This window comes from Oryctolagus cuniculus, chromosome 10, assembly GCF_051225735.1.
Source record: "Oryctolagus cuniculus isolate XC-2025 breed Fujian yellow rabbit chromosome 10, ASM5122573v1, whole genome shotgun sequence".
Taxonomy (NCBI): domain Eukaryota; kingdom Metazoa; phylum Chordata; class Mammalia; order Lagomorpha; family Leporidae; genus Oryctolagus; species Oryctolagus cuniculus.
Window position 1 is genome coordinate 102,516,146 of NC_142876.1, and position 23,685 is coordinate 102,539,830.

A 23,685-nucleotide genomic window follows, 5' to 3' on the forward strand; every position below is an offset into this window, starting at 1 on the left:
TTTGAGAATTTCTTCAACTGTCCTTTTTTTTTTTTTTTTTGAGTGGGGGACAGGTAGAGTTATAGAGAGAGACAGAGAGAAAGGTCTTCCTTTCGTGTTCATTCCACTAATGGCCACGATGGCCGGCGCCCATCCGAAGCCAGGAGCTGGGTGCTTCCTCCTGGTCTCCCATGCGGGTGCAGGGACCCAAGCACTTGGCCATCCTTCGCTGCTTCCCAGGCCACAGCGGAGAGCTGGACTGGAAGAGCAGCAACTGGGACTAGTACCCGGCGCAATTGTCCTGTTTATTGAGCAGTAGAAAGAGTGAATTGAAAGTATCCTTAGAAATACTCCATTTGAGGCCTTTCTGATTTTTTTATTTATTTAAACATTGATTTTATTGAAAGACTGACATGGAGGGCCAGAGATCTTCATCCACTGAATTTTTCTAACACCCCCCCAACACCCCCCCACACCCCCCCACCCCGGATGGATGGATGGATGGATGGATTTATTTATTTATTTATTTATTTATTTTGAAAGAGTTAGAGATCTCCTCCTGAAATAGTCGTAAAGCCCAGGGCTGGGCCAGGCTGAAGCCAGGAGCTACATCCAGGTCTCCCACGTGGGTGACAGGTGACAGGTGCTTGGGCTTCTCTTTCTCTGTCTTTTTTTTTTTTTTTTTTTTAATTTATTTATTTATTTGAGAGGCAGAGTTACAGAGAGGGGGATAGACAGGAGTTTCTCATTTGCTGGTTCACTTCCCAAATGGCTCTAACCACCAGAACTGGGCCGATCCAAAGCTAGGAACCAGGAGCTTCTTCTGGGTCTTGAATGTGAGTGCAGGGGCCCAAGTACTTGGGCCATCTTCTGCTTTCCCAGGCGCATTATCAAGGAGCTCGATCAGAAGTGCAATAGCCAGGACTCAATCTGGCACCCATATTGGATGCTGGTGCTGCAGGCAGAGGCTTAACGTACTATGCTACTGCGCCAGCCTTCTCTGCTGCTTTTCCCAGACCATTAGCAGTGAAATAGATGGAGCAGCTGGAACAGGAACTGGCACCCATGCATGATGCCTGCTTTGCCACAACGCTGACCCATCCCATAAAATTTTCTAGAGAGGGAATTTCTATCTGCTCAGCTAGTATCCCTCATATGCTCTAATTTCTGGATCCATGCTTCCCTTCTTGGAAGGTAACAGTCAAAGCTGATAATGTTCTGTTAGGCATTACTTGATGGTATAGATGAGCTGGGACCGTGCCTTGTCTTAATTTTTTTATTCATGATTTTGTGGATAACAATGTTAAGCCATAGTCTATAGATTTCAGATCATGCGTTCTATAGCCATAATCTATAGATTTCAGATCATGTTTTTTTGAGTATTACAATTAGCTACTTCCTAATTTGATTGGTTTTATATAGAGGTTATCAGTCTCTACCTTGTTTGATTTAAGGCAGTGTTTTGTTACTTAGAATAAAAGGCACAGTGTTTCAGTCTAGTTGTAATGTATCACTGTGTTTGAGTGTAATTAACTACTCATCTTGTAGATTTTTTCTTAATTTGCTAACTTCTTTTTTCCCCACTAATTGAAAGACATAACCTCAAATGACATGTTATTTTATGTACATTCAAGGAAAGAACATATTCGTGACAGGATTTCTAGCAAAAATATGTCAGCAACCTCCTGGGTATATGGTTCTTTATCTATGTTCTTAGGATTTTTACTTTAAAATCAAATAGATTAGGGGCCGGCACTGTAGTGCAGCAGGTTAAATCCCTGGCCTGGAGCACTGGCATCTCATATGGGCACTGGTTCAAGACCTGGCTGCTCCACTTCCGATCCAGCTCTCTGCTGTGACCTGGGAAAACAGTGGAAGATGGCCCAAGTCCTTGGGCCCCTGCACCCACGTGGGTGACTCGGAAGAGGCTCCTAACTTTGGATCAGCACAGCTCCGGTTGTTGTGGCCAGTTGGGAAGTGAACCATTGGATGGCAGACCTCTCTCTCTGCCTCTCCTCTCCCTATGTAACTCTGACTTTCAAATAAATAAATAAATAAATCTTTTTAAAAAAATCAAATAGATTAGAGAAAGAATTCCTTGCTTATGAACATTACATTTGTACAAAGATGTCATTATTCAGAGTAAGGAAAGACCAAAATAGAAAGTGAAAAAAAGTATGTATGAGCTATTTTTATGCCAAGAGTAGAAGCAGTTTTAAAGCCATGTACCAGATAATTAAATAAAGATAACAGATACACTTCTCCCACAGTGTCATCCTGCCTAATTTTCTGATTGAGATCAATAAAACAGTAATTGCGACACTGCTCAGGGCACTTGTATCCCTTATTGGAGTGCTTGGGTTCAAGTCCCACTCTGCTTCTGATTGTAGCTTTTCTCTGACAAAGAACTTGGGAGGCTACAAAGCCTAATGGCTCAGGTAGTTGGTAGGAATCGGGGATGGGTTCCTTCTACCCATGAAGGAGATCCGATCATCTTTCAAGCTCCTGTTATCAGCCTGACCCAGCCTGATTTGTGTGCATGTTTCAGAGGTGTATCCATGAATAGGAGAATTCCCTGTCTTTCAAATAAATAAAATAATAAGTTAATTAATATGTTAGCCAGAGTTTAAACAAAAAACCACTTATGATGTTGGCCTTCATTAAGTCTAATACCAGCTTCTTAGCTTTTTCTAAATAAATGAAATATTTCTCTCCTAATAGATTTGTAAAACCTATACCTTAAATATCCTTTTGCCGAATAAAACTAAAATAAACATTAACCTGAGAATATTTTTTGCAATCCTGCCTGATTTGGGAATACCTTTGGACTTTGTCACCAGTGTTACCACAATTGTATTCATCATTCAAGTAATAACGTGAGCCTTGGTGTTTTCATGTTTTAATTCTATTTTCATTGCTCTTAAATTACTGTAGTAAGTTTATAGTTGGTAACACTGCACTCACTTCAAAATATAAAAGAAAGGAAATTTAGGTTGAATCAGTTAAAAGATAGAATTTAAATTGTGTATTTATTATAAATGAATACCAGTTCCAACTTTATGTGCTTTTTTTTTAGACTGAAAAGATAGTCTTTTAGTGGTGTTGTCTGTACTTTTTTTTTTTTTTTTTTTTTTTTAAGATTTTTATTTATTTTTATTAGAAGAGTTACACAGAGGAGGTCAGGCAGAGAGAGAGAGAGGTCTTCCATCTGCTGGTTTGCTCCCCAGTTGATGACAACCGCCACAGCTGAGCTGATCCGAAGCCATGAGCTTCCTTCGGGTTTCCCATGTGGGTGCAGGGGCCCAGGGACTTGGGCCATCTTCTGCTGCTCTCCTAGGCCATAGCAGAGAGCTGGATCAAAGGTGGAGCAGCCGGGACTCAAACTAGTACCCATTTGGGATTCTGTCACTGCTGTATTACCCACTAAGCCATAGTGCCAGCCCCATAGATTCTTGTACTTCCTTTTGGTTTTTAAGGTTTATTTTATTTATTTGACAGAGTTACGGGGGGGTGGGGGTGTTCCATTCAGTGATTCACTCACCAAATGGCTACAACAGCTGGAGCTGAGCCAGTCTGATGCCAGGAGCTTCTTCCGGGCCATCTATGTGGGTACAGGGGCCCGACGATTTAGAAAGTCGTCGTCGTCGTCTTCTTCGTCGTCTTCTTTTTTTTTTTTTTTGACAGGCAGAGTGGACAGTGAGAGAGATAGAGAGAAAGGTCTTCCTTTTGCCATTGGTTCACCTTCCAATGGCCGCTGCGGCCAGCGTGCTGCATCCAGTGGACCACACTGATCCGAAGCCAGGAGCCAGGTGCTTTTCCTGGTCTCCCATGCGGGTGCAGGGCCCAAGAACTTGGGAACTTGGGCCATCTTCCACTGCACTCCCTGGCCACAGCAGAGAGCTGGCCTGGAAGAGGAGCAACCAGGACAGAATCCGGCACCCCAACCGGGACTAGAACCCGGTGTGCCAGCACTGCAAGGCAGAGGATTAGCCTATTGAGACGCGGCACCAGCCTGGACAGTCTTACGATGTTTTCCCAAGCACATTAGCAGGGAGCTGGATTGGAAGTGGAACAGCCAGGACTAAAATTGGCGCCCTTAAGGGATGCTGATGCCGCAGGCCTGGGCCACAGCACAGGTGACTCCCCCCTTTTTTTCTTTTTAAAAGTTAGTTGAAAAGCAGAGGAAGATGGAGGGAAGCAGAGACAGAATGAGATCTTCCATATGCTGGTTCATTTATTAGCTGCCCGTGATGCCTAGAGCTGAGCTAGCTCTATTATTGTTGACTAGTGACAGAAGCTTGGAACTCTGTCTAGGTCTCCCACATAGTGGCAGGAGCCCAGGTACATGTATCATCTGCTTCCCCCAAGGCTTATTAGTAGGAAGCTGCATTGGAAGTGGAAGCAGGACTTGATGCCAGGGTACTTCGGTGGGTGTGGTTGTCCCAAGCGAGGGCTTAATCTTGTGGATGACTGTGGCTACTACTTACTGTCATGCATTGGGCATTTGGTCCCGTGGTCAGTTTGCCCATTGGGATACCTGCATCCCATATCAGAATGCCTGGTATCAGGTCACACCTTTCTTCCATTTCAGTAGCCTTGGATGTTTGGGGCATTTGGGGAGTGAATGAGAGGATAGAAAACCTCTTTCCCTCGGTCTTTGCATTTCAAATAAAATGAAAAAACAAAACAAAACAAAACAAAACTTTTTTTCCCTCATTGTCATGAAATACTCCCAAAACAGGAGACATGGACTAAGGGAACCATGAGATAAGAGTAGTATATGTAATGTGGAATCTTTGTTAAGTTTCTAGATTGAGGGGAAAATAAAGGGTGTTTCTGGGACACTTGGATTCATTTGAATATAAAATATATGTTAAATAATACGATTTAAACATAATTTTTATTACTATTGACTAGTGACATCAGAAATATTTCTGTGTTTTGAACTGAAGTAATCATGTTGAAATCACTGGTAGCTTTTTTTTTTTTTAATTCATTTGTTTATTTCAAAGAGTTATAAAGGAAAGAGAGAAACAGAGAAATAGATCTTCCATCCTTTGGTTTGCTCCCCAAAAGGTCGCAATCGCCGCGCCTGGGCCAGGCTGAAGCCAGGAGCATTATCAAGGTCCTCCCATGTGGTTGCATGGTCCCAAGGACTTGGGCCATCCTCCGCTGCTTTCTCAGGTGCCTTAGCAGTAAGCTGGATTGGAAGTGTAGCAAAGGGTAAAGCTGCCACATGCAGTGCCGGCATCCCATACGGGCACCGGTTCCTGTCCCGGCTGCTCTGCTTCCTATCCTGCTCTCTGCTGTGGCCTAGGAAAGCAATAGAAGATGGCCCAAGCCCTTGGACCCCTGCACCCACATGAGGGACCTGGAAGAAACTCCTGGTTCCTGACTTCGGATTGGCACAGCTCCAGCCGTTGCGGTCAATTGGGGAGTGTACCAGCGAATGGAAGACCTCTCTCTCTTTGCCTCTCCTTCTCTCTTTGTAACTCTATCAAGTAAAATAAGTAGATCTTTTTAGAAAATGACCTGAACTTTATTTAAAAAAAAAAAAAAAAAGAGAGAGAGAGAAGTGGAGCAGCTAGAACCAGTGACCATATGGATGCCTAATGCTGCAAGTGGCAGCTTTACCCACTATACCACAACACCAGTTTCCACTGTATTACTAAAACCAGGTTTTTAGGTGGGTTTATTTTCAGATCCTTTATAAATCAGTTAAGAATTTGAGCTAATTTTAGGTGCTAATCAGAGTTATTTGGAGTATAGGACCTATAACTTTATTTTCAGGATTTATATTCTGCTTATAAAAGGTCTGTACATCATTTCTTCATCTACAAAAGTGATGATAAAACCTGCTTTTTAAAAAAGATTTATTGTTATTTATTTGAAATGCAGATTTAGAGACAGAGATTGAGAGAGGTTTTCATCCACTGTTTCACTCCCTAAGTTGCCACAAAAGCCGTAGCTGAGCCTATTTGGAGCCAGGAGCTTCTTCTGGGTCTCCCATCCCAGTGCAGGGATCCAAGGACTTGGTCGTTTTTCTGCTGCTTTCCCAGGCCATAACAGAGATCTGGATCAGAGGGGAGCAGCCGGGATTCTTAACTGGTGCGTGTATGGGTTGTCACTTTACTCGCTTTGCCACAGCACTGGCCCCATCCTGCTTTTATTATTAGATGGTTATGAAGAATAAATGCAGTAATATATGTGGGGTATTAGATTGCAGTGTTCAGTATTTGGAGAAGAGGGCGTAGTTGTTAGGTGCAGAGATTAAGACACTTCTTGGGACATCTGCATCATATGTTAGATCCTTGGTTTCAGGTCCCAGCTATGCTGCTACTTCGAGCTTCCTGCCGAAATGAACCATGACCAAATACTTGAGTTCTTGTCTTTTTATGTGTGGGACCCAGATTGAGTTCTAGACTCCTGGCTTTAGTGTGACCCAGCTCTAGCTGTTGGCAATCATAGAGGCGCATGAAGTGGTGAATGGGATATCGCTCTCTTTCTGCCTTTAAAATAAATAAAAAATACAATAAATATTTTGAGAAGAGTCAGTGTCGGCTGCATCTTGCTGGTATCCTTTTGTTACCTCCTTCTGAATGACTGAAGAAGTAGCAGCGTAGATTTGTGACCTTGTATTAGGGAACTCTGAGCTAGGAAGAAACAGCCTTTCGGGGCGACTGATGAGGTGGGGGTAACGCTGCCAGCTGTGACCCTGGCATCCCATATGGATGCCATTTCAAGTCCTAGCTGCTCCACTTTCATTCCAACTCCCTGGTAATGTCTGGGAAAAGGAGCAGAGGATGGCTCAAGTGCTTGTGCTCCTGCCACCCAGGTGGGAGACCTCCAGGCCCCTGGCTCCTGACTTTGGCCTGACCCAGCTCTTGGATGTTGCAGCCATCTGGGAAGTGAAATACTGGGTGGAAAATCTCCCTCCATTTCTCCCTCCCTCTTTCTAATGCTTATAAACAAAAACAAATAAGGGCCTGCGCTGTGGCTTAGCAAATAAAGCCACCACCTAGAGTGTGGGCATCCCATGTGGGCGCCTGTTCAAGTCCTGGCTGCTCCACTTCTGATCCAGCTCTCTCCTAAGGCCCTGGGAAAGCAGTAGAGGATGGCCCAAATCCTTGGGCCCACAATCTTTTGTAGAAAGAATTTATTTGGACTATGTGTATTCCTGATTATAGAGACAGCTTTTTTTTTTTTTTTTTTTTTTTTTTTTTTGACAGGCAGAGTGGACAGTGAGAGAGAGAGAGACAGGGAGAAAGGTCTTCCTTTGCCGTTGGTTCACCCTCCAATGGCCGCCGCGGCCGGCGCGCTGCGGCAGGTGCACCGCGCTGATCCGATGGCAGGAGCCAGGAGCCAGGTGCTTTTCCTGGTCTCCCATGGGGTGCAGGGCCCAAGCACCTGGGCCATCCTCCACTGCACTTCCCTGGCCACAGCAGAGAGCTGGCCTGGAAGAGGGGCAACCGGGACAGAATCCGGCGCCCCAACCGGGACTAGAACCCGGTGTGCTGGCGCCGCTAGGCAGAGGATTAGCCTAGTGAGCCACGGCGCCGGCCTAGAAACAGCTTTCAAGTAAGTTTCTAGTTAATCTTTCTAATAAGTACCTATTCTAAGTCGCTTCCGTCATATATGAAGAAGAGAAGTACACTCTATGCCAGCCATCCTTATTGTACTTTAAAAATTGTGGAAGGCTATTTTAATTGGTAATTTGTTTCCTGGTATTTTAAATTCAGTTAAGTTGCTTCATTTTATTCAATGTAGTATCAGCAGTGTGAGAGCTGTTATGTTTGTACCTGTGATTGTGTTTATGTCTGAATTCTGGTTTCTTTTCTATAGGAAGATGAAGATCCTAGCAAAGGTGATCCAAGTCGGTCGGTTGACCCTGGTGAAGATAATGTAACAGAGCAGACCAATCACATCATTATTCCTAGCTATGCATCATGGTTTGATTACAACTGGTGAGTAAACTCCTCCTTCTCTGAGCATGGTACTGAGGCGTTGGAAAAGTGTCCTTGAAAATACATTGTTGCATTCTATCCAAGTTTAATGTCAATAATTCTTGCTGGTTGAAAGGAAATGGAAAGATAATTTTCCCCTTAAAATGTATTCCCTCTTATCTCTGCCTTTCAAAATAAATAAATCTTTAAAAAAATAAAATGTATTCTTTGAAACAGTTTATAGGTGGAAGCACAATTGTGTTGTAATTTAGGGTCATATGAATGGGTAAGTTTTAACCTAACTGAATCTATTGTAAATCAGACGGGTAAATTTTTGAGTATTTAATAATTATAAAATATTGACATTTGCCATGATTTTTATTTTTTTAAAAATTTTTTTTATTTATTTGAGAGGTAGAGTTATAGACAGTGAAAGGGAGAGACAGAGAAGGTCTTCCCTCCCTTGGTTCACTCCCCAAGTGACCACATTGGCTGAAGCTGTGGCTATCCAAAGCCAGGAGCCAGGAGCTTCTTCCTGGTCTCCCATGGGGGTGCAGAGGCCCAAGGACTTGAACCATCTTCTACTGCTTTTCTAGACCACAGCAGAGAGCTACAGTGGAAGAGGAGCAGCCGGGACTGGAATGGTTGCCCATATGGTTTGCCGGTGCCGCAGGCAGAGGATTAACCTACTGAGCCATGGCACCAGCCCCTGTCATATGATTTTTAAATGTGAAATATATAAATAAAAAATTCCCGCTACCCAATGGTAGTTTCATTTTAGGAGAAAACATTTTTTTTAAAAGATTTTATTTATTTGAAAAGTAGAATTATGGTCTTGTGTGGTGGCATAGCAGGTGGATCCTCTAGTTGCCTTGCTGGCAAGCCCATATGGTTGCCAGTTTGAGTCCCAGCTGCTCTACTTCTGATCCAGCTTTCTGCTGTGACCTGTGAAAGCAGTAAAAGATGGCCCAAGTGCTTGGGCCCCTAGACCCGCATGGGAGACCTGGAAGAAGCTCCAGGATCCTCGCTTCAGACTGGCCCAGTTCCATCCATTGTTGCCATTTGTTGAGTGAAGCAGTGGATGGAAGACCCTTTCTCTTTCTTTTTTTCTTTCTGTCTCTGCCTCTCTGTAACTTTGACTTTTGAATAAATATATGAAACCATATATATATATATATAAAAGAAAGGTAGCATTACAGAGAGAGGTGAGATTCATCCAGCAGTTCCCTCCCAGATGGCCACATTGACCAGAGCTGGGCCAGACTGAAGGCAGGAGCCAGGAGCTTCTTCCAGGTCTCCCACATGGGTGCAAGGGCCTAAAGTCTTAGGTCATCCTCCACTGCTGTCCCAGTCACACTAGCAAGGGAGGTGGTTTGGAAGTGGAGCAGCCAGGACGCAAGTCAACATCCGTATGGCCAGGGCCTTAACACGATGCCCCACAGTGCTGTACCCCAAAAACATTTTAATACTAGGAGGCTTTTGAAATATAAATCCTGGCATGTTAAAAGTGTTCAAGAGGGGCCGGCGCAGTGGCTCACTTAGTTAATCCTCCGCTGCGGTGCCGCCATCCCATATGGGCGCCGGGTTCTAGTCCCAGTTGCTCCTCTTCCAGTTCAGCTCTCTGCTGTGGCCCTGGGAGGCAGTAGAGGATGGCCCAAGTGCTTGGACCCCTGCACTCGCGTGGGAGACCAGGAGGAAGCACCTGGCTCCTGGCTTCGGATCGGCACAGTTCCAGCCGTAGCAGCCATTTGGGGGGTGAACCAACGGAAGGAAGACTTTTCTCTCTGTCTCTCTCTCACTGTCTATAATTCTACCTCTCAAAAAAAAAAAAAAAATGTTCAGCAAAACCTAACCTCCTTATCATCTTCCCTGTTATGTATAGGAATCACTGTGGCATTTTGGGAGCATGCTTGGAAGGAGTCCTAGATACCTTACCTAATTTATTGCTTAGGAGGTATCATTATTTCACATCAAGCTGAATTTAGTGATTTTTTTTTTTTTTCAAGATCCGTTTGTTTGTTTCAGAGGCAGTGAATGAGAGAGATCTTCCATCTTCTGCTTCACTTCCCAAGTGACCACAATAGCCAGGTGTAGTCCAGGCTGGATCCAGGAGTCTGGAACTCAATCCAGATTTTCTGAATGAGTGGCTAGGACTCATGTATTTGGGCCATCTTCTGTTGTTTTCCCAGGCAGATTTGGGGGAACCTGGATCGGAAGCTGAGTAACCTGGACTTCAAGCAGCCTGTATTATGAGATGCTGACATATGTAGAGTCAGCTTTACCTGCTGCACCACAACACTGTCCCAAAGATTTTAAATTTTTAATTAAAAGTACCAGAACTTACTCCCTCAAATAGGTCTTAAGTCTGTGAGATGGTTCTATAGTTAACTCCAGTGCAACTGCCATTACTCAAATTTTTTTTTTTCAGATATTTTGTCTGCTCTTCATTCTTAAATGTTATCATTCTTTAAGATACATTCTATTATACACACACACACACACACACACACACACGGAGTTTTTGGAAATAATTTAAAAGGATAGAAGATGGTTCTTTTTTTGTTTTTTTGGGGTGGGGATTGCGTGTGAAGGATGGCTCATTTATGCCAGGCTTTGTTTTCGTGGCTCATGTATTGAGACTTTTTGTTTGCCTTTAACCTAAACAAATATGGTTCCCAAAGGTTTTGAATAAATAGAAGATGGAACAGAATAGGTATAGAGCTCTTCTTTGAAAATCGATTTTGATTACATTGAACGTATTTTTTAAATTCAGAAGTGTTTTAGTCTTGTCATTTTTATCTTCTTTTACACAACTAACAGACATTTAAAACTCACACTTTTGGTTTTGCTTTCAAATAGACTGATATTTATGTGATTTTCATGAAATTTTTTTTCAGCTGACCACATTTTTCCTCTCATTAAGCAAATTCTAATGTTTATTCACATGTTAAGCTTTTTAATTGCTTTTAAAAACCAAAACAAGCTAGCAGAATATCTTAAGAAGACACAGCAAGTAGCTAGCATTATTTTCATCCAAAATTAATAAGCAAAAGCTCTAAGAGTACATAACTATGTAGGATTTTATAGGTTACAGAAAAACTGTAATGTATGTGATTGCTTTTGTATGTCAAAATTTGTGCTGTTAACTTTATCACTTTTTTGCCTTATTGATTATTCTGATTTTTTATGTCAGCCAATTTCCAAAGAACTTATTGTATCTTGTCTCATGTTAGTCACAATTTGTTATGACAAGACAGCAATAAAGTATGCAGCTTTCAACATGATGATAGAATTTTTTTTTAAGATTTATTTATTTATTTGTATGGCAGAGTTACCAGAGAGAGAAGGAGAGGCAGAGAGAGAGAGAGAGAGAGAGGGGTCTTCCATCCGATGGCTCACTCCCCAGTTGGCTGCAACAGTCAGAGCTGCACTGAACCAAGGCCAGGAGTCTGGAGCTTCTTCTGGGTCTCCCATGCTGGTGCAGGGGCCCAAGGACTTGGGCCATCTTCTACTGCTTTACCAGGACATAGCAGAGAGCTGGATGGAAGTGGAGCAGATAGGTCTTGAACCGGTGCCCGTTTGGGATGCCAGTGCTTCAGGGCAGGGCTTTAACCCACTGCGCCACAGCGCTGGCCCTGATAGAAATTTTTGAGCTTGCTGATGAGATTAGGAAAACTGCAATTAGTGTTGGGAATGGGGGCCAGCACTGTGGTGTAGCGGGTAAAGCTGCTGCCTGCCTTGTTTGCATCCCATATGGGTGCCAGCTTGAGTCCTAGCTGCTCCATTTCCAATCCAGCTCTCTGCTATGGCCTGGGAAAGCAGTGGAAGATGGACCAATTCCTTGAGCTCCTGCACCGGTGTGGGCGACCCAGAGGAAGCTCCTGGCTCCTGGCTTTGGATTGGTCTAGGTCCTCCTGTTGTAGTCATTTGGGGAGTGAACCAACAGATGGAGGACCTCTCTCTCTCTTTCTCTCTCTGGCTCTGGCTCTGGTTCTCTGGAAACTCTGCCTTTCAAGTAAATAAACAAATCCTAAAAAAAACAAACAAACAAAAAAAAACTTTTAAGTGCTCTTAAAACAAAAGCATTGGGAGAGAGAAAGGGAAAGCTAGTGTAGCTGTCAGTAAACAGGAAGTTGTGTAAGCTAAGTCTGTCAAGCTGTTTTCAGGTTTTGGATTTATGAGTTTATTCCGAAAATTGAAAAATTAGTTCATATTCTAAAATTTTGTTTTCTCCTGAAGAAGACACTGATGTTTTTCATCTCTTTCAGTATTCATGTGATTGAGCGGCGTGCCCTTCCTGAGTTTTTCAATGGAAAGAACAAATCCAAGACACCAGAAATGTGAGGCCAGTGTTTTAGAAAACTTGCTGATTTGGGTGTGCGTGGCAAAGGTTCTGAAAGTGTACTCTAATGATTTTATTGCTGCTGGTTTTTGGAAGCTTACAAATATTGCACTAAGAACTATGTTCATGTCTCATTTTTCAGAATTCTTTGCTTTAGTGGAAGCTGTATCGTGTGTGTGTGTGTTTTGCTTCAATCTTGAATTATATGTATATGAGCTCATGGAGTTAAATTAAATTTTCTAGTGGATATTTACTGAAATGAATTCAGGTTTCTCCTAACAGCTCTCACCTTATGTGTGCATATGTGTTATGGATTGTTTGTATTTATCCATAATAATCCATGAGAAAATGAAATCATTATGTTACCAACCTGATGAATGACTCTCAATTAAATGAATGTGATTTAACTTACACAATAGCTACATGAACTTAACTACATATGCTTTTTTATTGGAAACAGAAAAAATTTTCTTAGAAGTTAGAGGTTTGTCTGAAAGGATTTTTATCTTTTTGGTGACCTCTCAGTATATATATATTTGTAAATCTTTTGCCCTAAAATGAGTCCATCCCTGTCATACTATAAATACCCTTCATATTGCCTGTTTTTGTATATATGTGAATGCACGGATAGATGTCCCATGCTCAAAGTAAGGAAAATGTGACTTCTGTAATTTTACACATGAAATATTGTGGTATGACACAGAAAATTGAATACCAAGCAAATATTATCTAATGGTAGCATATCTGTGGTACTTTGCAATTTTCAGGTTAGATGTCAAAGATAAATTTCAGAATTCCCAGAATTCCCATCAGAAAATGTTAAGGATTGACTTCAAACTGGAATCACACAGTTGGCTTAAGCAGTCCTGATAGTTTTCTAGTTATGTTGTCTATTCCTAGCATTTCTAAATACCTAAGGTTTTTGGTTACCTGCTATTTAAAAGCACAGTTTAGCAGGTTAACCCCTATGGCTTTCTAATTTCACCTTGCTTCCACCATTCACACACCCATTCATACACACCCACATTCATACACACCCACTTGTGTGTATTCCAGAGTCTTGGTGAACAGTGTTTTTTTTTTTTTTTTTTTTTTTTTACTGTTATGAAAGTGATTTCAAGTTTCCATACTTTCGTTTACTTGATGCTAAGAACTTCTGCTATAGCCCAAGATCCTTTTACTTTTGTTTTTAAAATATTTTGTGGTGAAAATGTTTGGGCACATTGTAGAATCTGCTGACTCAGTTTTTCTCCCCTTTTTGGTGTCTATTCGTTTCACTTTTGTGTATGGCTCATGGATTATCCTTGTTAGCTAGCTGGGGTCTGCCTGAACTGCTAGGAGAATATATACCATGAAAAGTCATTGCCAGAGGGAGAGCTTCATGTGGTTCTAGGGAGCTGTAGAATGAGCTGCAGCAGAGGTTAAAAGCATACACATTGCCTGTGTTCCAGTCTTGCTGCGCCACATACCAACGCTGTGATCTAGAACAACTCTTTTAACCACTCTGGTTTAGTTTCTCATCCATAAATGGGAAGGAAATAAACGCCACCTAATAGATTGTGGGGCTTTATATTTTATTTTATTTTTTGACAGGCAGAGTGGACAGTGAGAGAGAGAGAGACAGAGAGAAAGGTCTTCCTTTACCGTTGGTTCACCCTCCAATGGCCGCTGCGGCCGGCACGCTGCAGCCAGCGCATCACGCTGATCCAAAGCTCAAAGCCAGGAGCCAGGTGCTTCTCCTGGTCTCCCATGCGGGTGCAGGGCCCAAGGACTTGGGCCATCCTCCACTGCACTCCTAGACCATAGCAGAGAGCTGGCCTGGAAGAGGGGCAACCTGGACAGAACTGGCGCCCCAACCGGGACTAGAACCTGGTGTGCCGGCGCTGCAGGCGGAGGATTGGCCTATTGAGCTGTGGCGCCGGCCGTGGGGCTTTATTGAGCTGTTGCATGGGCTTTGCTTAGAACAGTGGCACACAGTAAATGAATTATATGCTAGTTGTAAATTTTGCAGGCAACAATGAATTTACCTTTTCAGCTTCATGACCAAGTTTGTACTTACATAACCTCATGCTAATGTCGGATATCTGTTAAATGTTAGTAAATAGTTGCTTTGCTTATTAGAGATTTTTATTTCATTTCTAACTGTGAATACTCAATACATTATCCCTGTTGTTTGTTGGATTTTTATTTCCATCTTATAAATTGTGCCCTTGCTTTTTAGCTACTTGGCATATCGAAATTTTATGATCGACACATACCGCCTAAATCCCCAAGAGTATTTAACCAGCACTGCTTGTCGGAGGAACTTGACTGGAGATGTGTGTGCTGTGATGAGGTATAATTCTGGCTTTTTTTCAGACTGGTCACTACAGGTAGTTACTTATTCATTGCTGTTAATGTTTCATAAAACTGGATATTTTCTTGATTAATGAACTACCTAAATCATGTGTGTGTGTGTGTGTATGCTTTTCTTTTTTTAAAAGTTCTGTTTTGTTTATTTTAAAGGCAGTGTGACAGAAGAGCCAGATTTTATATCTGCTCGTTCACTCTCCAGATGGCCCCAACTGCTGGGGCTGACCCAGGCTGAAGTAAGGAGTTAGAACTCCATTCAGATCTCCCCATTGGTGGGTAGGTCTCAAATAATGGGGCCATCATTCGCTGTCTTCTTTGCACGTTAGCAGGAAGCTGGATCAGAAGCTGAACAGCCAGTACTCACACCAGTGAGCACTCTGTAGTGGATGCTGTTGTCAGAAGCAGCAGGTTATTGTGTCTCAGTTTCCCAGATTGTGCAGTTTACATCTTCAGTTTTACAGTCAAGTTGTAAAATGACAAGGAGCTGAGAGGGTTGAGTGGGCAATAGATAAGCTCTGTCCTGTAAATCTGCCTAAGACAACATCCATAATGTGAATTTCTGTGACTATTAGGTGTTAATTTTTTTCACTAATGACCTAAATGAGCATATTTTCTCTTTATTACTGTGAATAAAAATATTAGACTGTGTACTATGTTTACAGCTGTTGTATTCCCAACATTATTTGAGATACGTAGAAATTGTTCATCATGTAACAAACCAGATTTGTCAAGTACTTGGTGGTGGTTCACAATCTGCAGAATGCATTTTAACTTTTTTTATGATGATCTTAGTGATGGTTATAGAGAAGATAAGGTTGATTCTCTAAATTGTAACTGTCAGAGATTTTCTTTCTTTAGGGTTCATGCCTTTTTAGAGCAGTGGGGACTCGTTAATTACCAAGTTGATCCAGAAAGCCGACCCATGGCAATGGGGCCTCCTCCCACCCCTCATTTCAATGTATTAGCTGACACCCCCTCTGGGCTTGTGCCTCTGCATCTTCGTTCACCTCAGGTAAATTCCTTTGGTCCCGACTTAACAGATAGCAGTTCACAGCATTCATGTTCAGAAATAATCATGGTTAAGTCATAGTGTGTTTTTCTTAGCTGATAGCTTTTGTTTGCATGTGGGTTTTTTTCCTATTGTCCATTAGAATATGTTCACAATACTGCCTCATGAGGCCCAAAACTATGCCTTAGCCTGTCACATTACTGACTTACTTTAATCCCCATAACTTCTTTACCCTTCTGTTATCAGACATGGATAAGCAAGCAGATAACAAAAATATCTTGTCTTCAGTCTAGGACTTCGAAATATGGATTATAAAAATCTTCATATCTAGACCAAAGATTTGGAAAGTACTTATCAGTAGATGCACAATTGCACAGATTATTATACCAAACAAGTTGTATGTAGCCTTACATTGGAAGCTAAGCTACAGTTTTACCTTCAATTTGAAATAAAAGATTTTTTTTTTAAGATTGATTTATTTGGGGCTGTTGCTGTGGTGTAGCAGGTGAGGCTGCCACCCGCAGTGCTGGCATCCCACATGGGTGCCGGTTCGAGTCCCAGCTGCTCCACTTCACATCAAGCTTTCTGCTGTGGCTTGGGAGAGCAATAAAAGTGTCCGAAGTATTTGGACCCCTGCACTCATGTGGGAGACCTGGAAGACACTCTTAGCCCCTGGCTTTGGATCGGTGCAGCTCCAGCTGTTGCAGGCATCTGGGTAGTGAACCAACGGATGGAAGATCTATCTCTGCCTCTCTGTAACTCTCCTTTCAAGAAAAATAAATAAATATTTTAAGAAAAAAAGATTTCTTTATATATTTAAAATAAAGGCAGAGTTAGAGGGATACAGAGAGAAAGAGCATCCATCCACTAGTTCACTTTCCAGATGATCACCACAGCCAAGGCCAGGAGCTTCTTCAGGTCTCTCACATGGGTGCAGGGGCCTAAGGACTTGGGTCACCCTCTATTGCTTTCTCACATTAAGAGGGATCTGGATCAGAATTGGGAGGGCTAGAACTCGAACTGGTAGGATGCTGGCACTTCAGACTGTGGCCCTAACCCACTGTGCCACAGTGCTAGCCTATGAAAGATCATACTAAAGAAAATGTATTGTTTCCTGTTGTCTCTGTGATTAAAGAAGTTTAGTGTGCATTTGTGGGTATTTGTGGTTTTCTTGGCGGCTGTTTGTTTTGTAGCAAATCTACCAAGAGTGGTTTAATTGCTAATATTAAACAACATTTTAACAACTTAAATCCCCTTGACTTTTAGGAGGTTAATACAACCATTTATCATTTTTCTTATTCATAGGTCCCTGCGGCTCAGCAGATGTTAAATTTTCCTGAGAAAAACAAAGAAAAACCAATTGATTTGCAGAACTTTGGCCTTCGCACTGATATTTACTCCAAGAAAACATTAGCAAAGGTAAGGACAATTTTTTTTAAAGATATATTTATTTTGGGGCCAGCGCTGTGGTGCAGCAGGTTATTGCCCTGGCCTGAAGCACTGGCATCCCACGTGGGTGCCGGTTCTAGTACTGGCTACTCCACTTCGATCCAGCTCTCTGCTGTGGCCTGGGAAAGCAGTGGAAGATGGCCCTAGCCCTTGGGCCCCTGCACCCACGTGGGTGCCTGGAAGAAGCTCCTGGCTTCTGGCTTTAGATTGGTGCAGCTCCGGCTGTTGGAGCCATCTGGGGAGTGAACCAGCAGATCGAAGACCTTTCTCTCTGTCACTACCTCTCTCTGTAACCCTTTCAAATAAATCAAATACTTCTTTAAAAAAATATTTATTTATTTGAAAGGCAGAGTTACAGAGAGTCAGAGGCAGAGAGAAAATGCTTCCTTCCACTGGTTCTCTACCCAAGTGGCCACATTGGCTGAAGCTGGACTGATCCAAAGCCAAGAGCCTATTGTTTATTCTGAGTCTCCCAAGTGGGTGCAGGAACCCAAGGACTTGGGCCATCTTCTGTTGATTTCACCGGCTATAGCAGAGAGCTGGATTCAAAGTGGAGCAGCTGGGTCTTGAACCGGTGCCCATATGGAATGCTGGCACTGCTGGCGGCAGCTTTACCTGCTATGCCATAGCACCAGCCCTAGGAAATTTTTCTGAATGCAGCACATGGCTTCTGGTCTAGAATGTCATTGCTTTTCTAAGATGCTTCATTTTCCTCAGGAAGTAATTTACTCTCTGTCTCTGTTTTGAAGATTTAGTTTTTTGAAGGGTAGTGACAGGAAGAAAGAAAGAAGAAGCACACACACCAGAATGAGGTATTGGTTTGCTAGTTAACTCCCCAAATGGCCCGGAGTGTGTCAGGCTCAAGCCAGGAGCCTGAAACTTCCATCTTGGTGTCCCATATATGTAGCTGGGGACCAAGTTCTTGGGCCATCTTCTATTTCTTTCCCAGGTGCTTTAGTACAGAGTGGGTGTGGAAGTTGAGCAGCCAGAATTCAAATCAGCAGTCAGGTGTGGGAAGCCAGTGTTGCAAGGGGTGGCTTAACCTGCTGCACTTTAATCTGCTGTGCCACAATGCTTGACTCCCTGTTTACTTTCTATGGTAAGAAGAAATGAGCTTTCTACTCAGATCTGCTGGCAGTTCCTAAGACAATAATTCTGTATCTGAATTTTCTTACGTATGGTCAGCAAATAGTTATTTTAAAATAGCTATGAATAATATATTTGGGAAAGTCAACAGAGTATGGCAATGTATAAAAAGAATCATGATTATTCTGGAATTGAAAAGTAGATGTAGAGTAATCTCCTTGGTAACAGCAGACTGGACACAGTAGAAAAGTTTGAACTCAAAGAGACACCAATAAAAAAAGAAGTTTGAAAGCAGTATAAAGACACCAGAACATAGAGAACAGAGTGCAAGAGACATTTGAGATACAGTGAAAAGAATTAATCCTGACCAGTAGAGTCATGGAAAGACAAACAATAGAATAGAAATAGAACAGAAAGTATAGAATGTTTGAAGATATTATGGCCAAATAACTTCCAGAACTAATGAAAACATACCAACTCTAAGAAAAAGAGAACAGATTCAAATTTGATTATGGAATAAACCACATGTAGCTATATTACACTTAATGTGTTAAAAACTAACACCTTAAAGACAGTCAATGACATTGTAGGGTAGGAGGATACAAAATAGTCAAAGAAATAATAGTGATGCTGATGGCTCCTCCCTTCCTTTCTGAAGATTGACTTATTTATTTGAAAGAGTTACAGAGTTATAGGGAGGAATAGACACACACATAAACATGAACAACACACATCTTCCATCCACTAGTTCAGGAGGAAGCTTCATCCAGGTTTCCCACGTTGGGGACAAGGGCCCAAGCACTTGAGCCATTTCCCACTGCTTTTTCAGGCTACTAGCAGGGAGATTGATTGGAAGTAGAACAGCCAGGATATGAATTTTCATTCGTTTGAGATGATGGCATTGCAAGTGGTGGCTTTACCTGCTATACCACAGTGCTGGGTCCCAATGGCTGACTTTTTATAAATGTAAGTAATATAGGTCAGAGGAAAAAAGGAGTAATATTTTATAGTGATGGAAAGAAAAGCTGTACTTGGACTTCTTTATTCTAGGTGCAATAAAGATGTTTGAAGACTCAAAAAATGGAGAACTTAGCAGTAGGACATATAGTAATAAAATGAAAGCAAATTCTTCAAAATTAATGAAGGTTGTGAATGTAAATGGGACCAAATGACTCCACAGAGGAATAAGGAACACAGCAGAGGGTGTATATGCAGTTAAGTACTGAGTAATAGATACTATTTAAACAATAATATTGTTGGGACTACAAAAATCACAAAAAGGCAGAAGGAAATTAAATTGAGTTGTATTGTTATAAAATTTGTATTATTTAGAAACATGAAAAAATACAAATTCAAAGAAACTAATCTAACAGAGCATTTTGGTAGCTGACTAGATCTACATAAGATAAAGACATGTGAATTAGTTTAAGAGACATTTTTGGAGTGGTAATTAGGTACAGCAGTTAAGACACATCCTGGATCAGTGCATTGTTAGAATCCTGGCTTCTTCACTTGCAATCCAGCTTCCTGTTAATGCACACCCTGGTAGGCAACTGATGATGGTTCCATTGCTTGGGTTCCTGCCATCCATGTGGAGACCTGGATTGAGTTCTGGGCTCCTGGCTTTGGCTTGACTATGTATCTAGTGAACAGATGTTTAAGACCAGCCTTAGCACAAAAGACAGCAATAGGACATGGCAATATGTGTGTTCTGTATTACAGTTCTTGTGATTTACTGTAGGGCTGAAATATTACTTGAAGGTTCAGTGTTAGAAATTAGAAATAAATATTGTAAGTCAATATTTCAATTATTTTAAGGTATCTAATGAGGAAATAATAGAGATAAAAAGTTTTTTAAAAGATTTATATATTTCATAGGCAGAGTTACAGACTGAAAGAGGGAGAGACAGAAAGACAGCTCTTCCAGCACTGATTCACTCCCCAATTGGCTGCAATGGCCAGACCTTGACCAGTCTGAATCCAGCAGCCAGGAGCTTCTTTTAGGTTTCCCACATGGGTTCATGGGCCCAAGCACTTGGGTTGTCTTCTGCTGCTTTTCCAGGCCATAGCAGGCAGCTGGATCGGAAGAAGAGCAGACGGGATTTGAACATATTGGATGCTGGCACCATAGGCAATGGCTTTACCTGCTATGCCACAGTACCAGGCTTGATAAAAACAATATGTAAAAAGTGATTTCAGGCCGGCGCCGTGGCTCACTAGGCTAATCCTCCAGCTGAGGCGCTGGCATCCCAGGTTCTAGTCCCGGTTGGGGTCGGGTTCTGTCCCGGTTGCTCCTCTTCCAGTCCAGCTCTCTGCTGTGGCCCGGGAAGGCAGTGGAGGATGGCCCAAATCCTTGGGCCCTGCACCCGCATGGGAGACCAGGAGGAAGCACCTGGCTCCTGGCTTCAGGTTGGCGCAGTGGGCCGGCTGTGGAGGCCATTTGGGGGGGTGAAACAACAGAAGGAAGACCTTTCTCTCTGTCTCTCTCGCTGTCTAATTCTGCCTGTTAAAAAAAATTATTTCATATGTGTGAAATAAGTTAAGCTTGCTGATTTCAACATAGAAAGCAGAAACAAACAGAAAAGTAGTGGAGAAAATTAATGGAGTAAGAGATGATTGTTTTAAACATCAGTAAGTTTGATAAACCTATAGCCAGTGTGATGTAGAAGAGATGGCAGAAGATACTATTCGTTAGTGAAAGAGAAAAGTAAGACATTTTCTACCCATGTTGTAAAGAGCACCCACCCTGTGAGTCTCTTTATTTCAAATAAGTAAATTAATCTTTAAAAAAAAGTTTATGAGAAAATGGAATTTATTGACATTTATTTTTGGTAGAAAAAATTTCGAAAGTTATGTGTAGTTTTTGCATAATAATGTACTTTCCATGAACTTTGTCTAGGCCCCTCATGTAAATTACACTGTCAAACTTCTCACTAAATCTTGTCTATTTTGTTATGTCTCTGTAGGATATTTCAATAAATAGAATTTTTTGTGTTTATTAACAGAGTTTTTTTATTTTTTATTTTATTTTTTGACAGGCAGAGTGGACAGTGAGAGAGAGAGACAAAGAGAAAGGTCTTCCTTTGCCGTTGGTTCACCCTCCAATGGCCGCTGCCGCTGGCGCGCTGCAGCCGGCACACCACGCTGATCCGATGGCAGGAGCCAGGTACTTCTCCTGGTCTCCCATGGGGTGCAGGGCCCGAGCACTTGGCCCGTCCTCCACTGCACTCCCTGGCCACAGCAGAGAGCTGGCCTGGAAGAGGGGCAACCGGGACAGAACCGGCGCCCCGACCGGGACTAGAACCTGGTGTGCCGCCGCAAGGCGGAGGATTAGCCTAGTGAGCCGCGGTGCCGGCCAATGGAGTTTCTTTTAATCATGAAGAACCCAAGCAAAATATTTATTTCATGTGCTCTAATGAGACAGTTACAAGCTAGTGGAATTAGAGAATATTCTTCCTATACCTTGTGCTTATGAAGTGAGGAAAAGGTTGCTTAGGACCTACTACAAATCTTCCCTGTTTTTGCTCAAGTTTGAATTCTTCAGAATTGAGATGAAATGATAATAAGCTTTGTTCCTCCTAGGCCCCAAATCTAATTCCTGGCCACCTATGATTCTGTTTGTTAATAGAACCTTTGGTTGTCTTAAAGTAATTCTCAAAGAGATCAGAGCAATATATTATAAATCACAGGTATTTTTTTTTCTCTCACGAACTCTATTTTAAGACATTTGTTCTGTGCTTAGATTTACATTTTTTTACGGTTTATCTATTTATGTATTTATTCGAAAGGCAGAGTTAACAGAGAGGCAGAGAGGTCTTCCATCCACTAGTTCACTCCCCAGATGACTGCAATGCCAGAGTTGTGCCATTCTGAAGCCTGGAGCCAGGAGCTTCTTCCAGGTCTCCGACGTAGGTGCAGGGGCCCAAGGACTTGGTCCATCTTCCACTGCTTTCCTAGGGCATAACAGAGAGCTGGATCAGAAGTGGAGTAGCTGGGACTTGAACCAGTGCCCATATGGGATGCTGGCACTGCATGCAGTGGTTTTACCTGCCACACCACAGCACAGGCCCCCAGGATTTAATTTCAACGACACGGGGTGGGTTAACCTACTACATGGTAGTGCTGGCCTCAGAAGGTAGATTTTGAATGAGTAACATTCTCAGCTATAGAATATTACCAGACACACCACAAATCCAGTCCTCTATCTGAGAGGAGGAGAGCCTAGAAATCAGGAGGTATGAATCAGTTGTTAAATTTTAATTTTTACACAGTTCAAACTCAGCTTTTTGATAATCTCCATGCTCATATAAACAGTAGGGGTATTATGTGGAAGAAAGATATTTGGCATTTCGGGAATCACTTCGTGATTATTTTGAGATTTGTTAAAAATTGGTTAATGTGGGTCTCTCGAATTGGAAACAAGATCCTGTTAGGCTGTTTTATACATGTAATATGTCTTGTGCTTGAATATCAAAAGAAGCACTTTCCTTGAGTTAGACCAATTTATGCATTATGTTTATATCACTGACTCAAGGTATGCGTTAAACACTGTGCTTGAAGAAGACATTTTGGATACCAAAATAATAGAAATAACAGATCCAAAGTTCATTTCTTTCTTGACAGGAAAAAATCTCTGAAACAAGCCATTGTTTTCGGGTTCCTTAATTCTCTTAATCATGTTGTTTAGGGCCTTGAATTGGTGGTTTACATAGAGTTGTCCCCGGAAGACTACTTTATAAAAAGGAATTCTGCTGAGCTCTGTCCATATCCAGTCTTTAAAACTGAGCTAATGATTGATAATTCTGTTTGTTTAGAGTAAAGGTGCTAGTGCTGGAAGAGAGTGGACAGAACAGGAGACATTGCTACTGTTGGAGGTAAGTGGACTTAATGATGAAGCCTCGCCACTCAGGTTTGGAATATGGGCTAAGATTCTCTAACTAGCATTTTAAACAATTTAAGCATTTAATCTGGAGCTAAGCTGATCCAAAGCCAGGAGTCAGGAGCTTCTTCCTGGTCTCCCATGCAGGTGCAGGGGTCCACGAACCTGGGCTCTCCCAGGCCACTGCTCTCCCTGGCCACACACAGCAGAGCTGGATCAGAAGTGGTGCAACTGAGTCTCAAACGGGTGCCCATATGGGATGCAGGCACTTCAGGCCACTGCACCACAGAGCCCAACCCCTAAATTATCTCTTTGGTGTTTATTTACTTATTTATGTAAAGATTTATTTATTTATTTGAAAGGCAGATTTACAGAGAGGCAGAGAGTGAGATATCTTCCATCTGCTAGTTTACTTCCCAAATGGCTGCTGTGTCTGGAGGTGCACTGATCTAAAGCCAGGGGCCAGGTAATTCTTCAGTGCTTGGGCTATCTTCTGCAGTTTTCCAGGCCATAGCAGAGAGCTGGATCAGAAGTCTAACATCTGGGACCTGAACTGGCGACCATACAGAATGTCAGCACTGCGTGTGACAACTTTACCCGCTCTGCCACAGCACGGGCCCCTCTTTATTCATTTTAAGAAAGTCTG

The 23,685-nt window shown here is 42.3% G+C and overlaps 1 protein-coding gene across 3 annotated transcripts in view; it reads left to right on the forward strand.

The window, feature by feature from the left end:
* Positions 1–23,685, forward strand: part of SMARCC1 (SWI/SNF related BAF chromatin remodeling complex subunit C1) — a 167,772-nt gene that overhangs the window by 62,513 nt on the left and 81,574 nt on the right. For all 3 annotated transcript variants that reach the window (XM_089306388.1, XM_051852494.3, XM_089306387.1), the window contains 6 exons: positions 7,822–7,943; positions 12,191–12,262; positions 14,486–14,599; positions 15,475–15,628; positions 16,931–17,044; positions 22,975–23,034. In XM_089306388.1, coding sequence (XP_089162514.1) covers positions 7,822–7,943; positions 12,191–12,262; positions 14,486–14,599; positions 15,475–15,628; positions 16,931–17,044; positions 22,975–23,034 — 636 coding nt within the window. The remainder of the gene's footprint in view (positions 1–7,821; positions 7,944–12,190; positions 12,263–14,485; positions 14,600–15,474; positions 15,629–16,930; positions 17,045–22,974; positions 23,035–23,685) is intronic.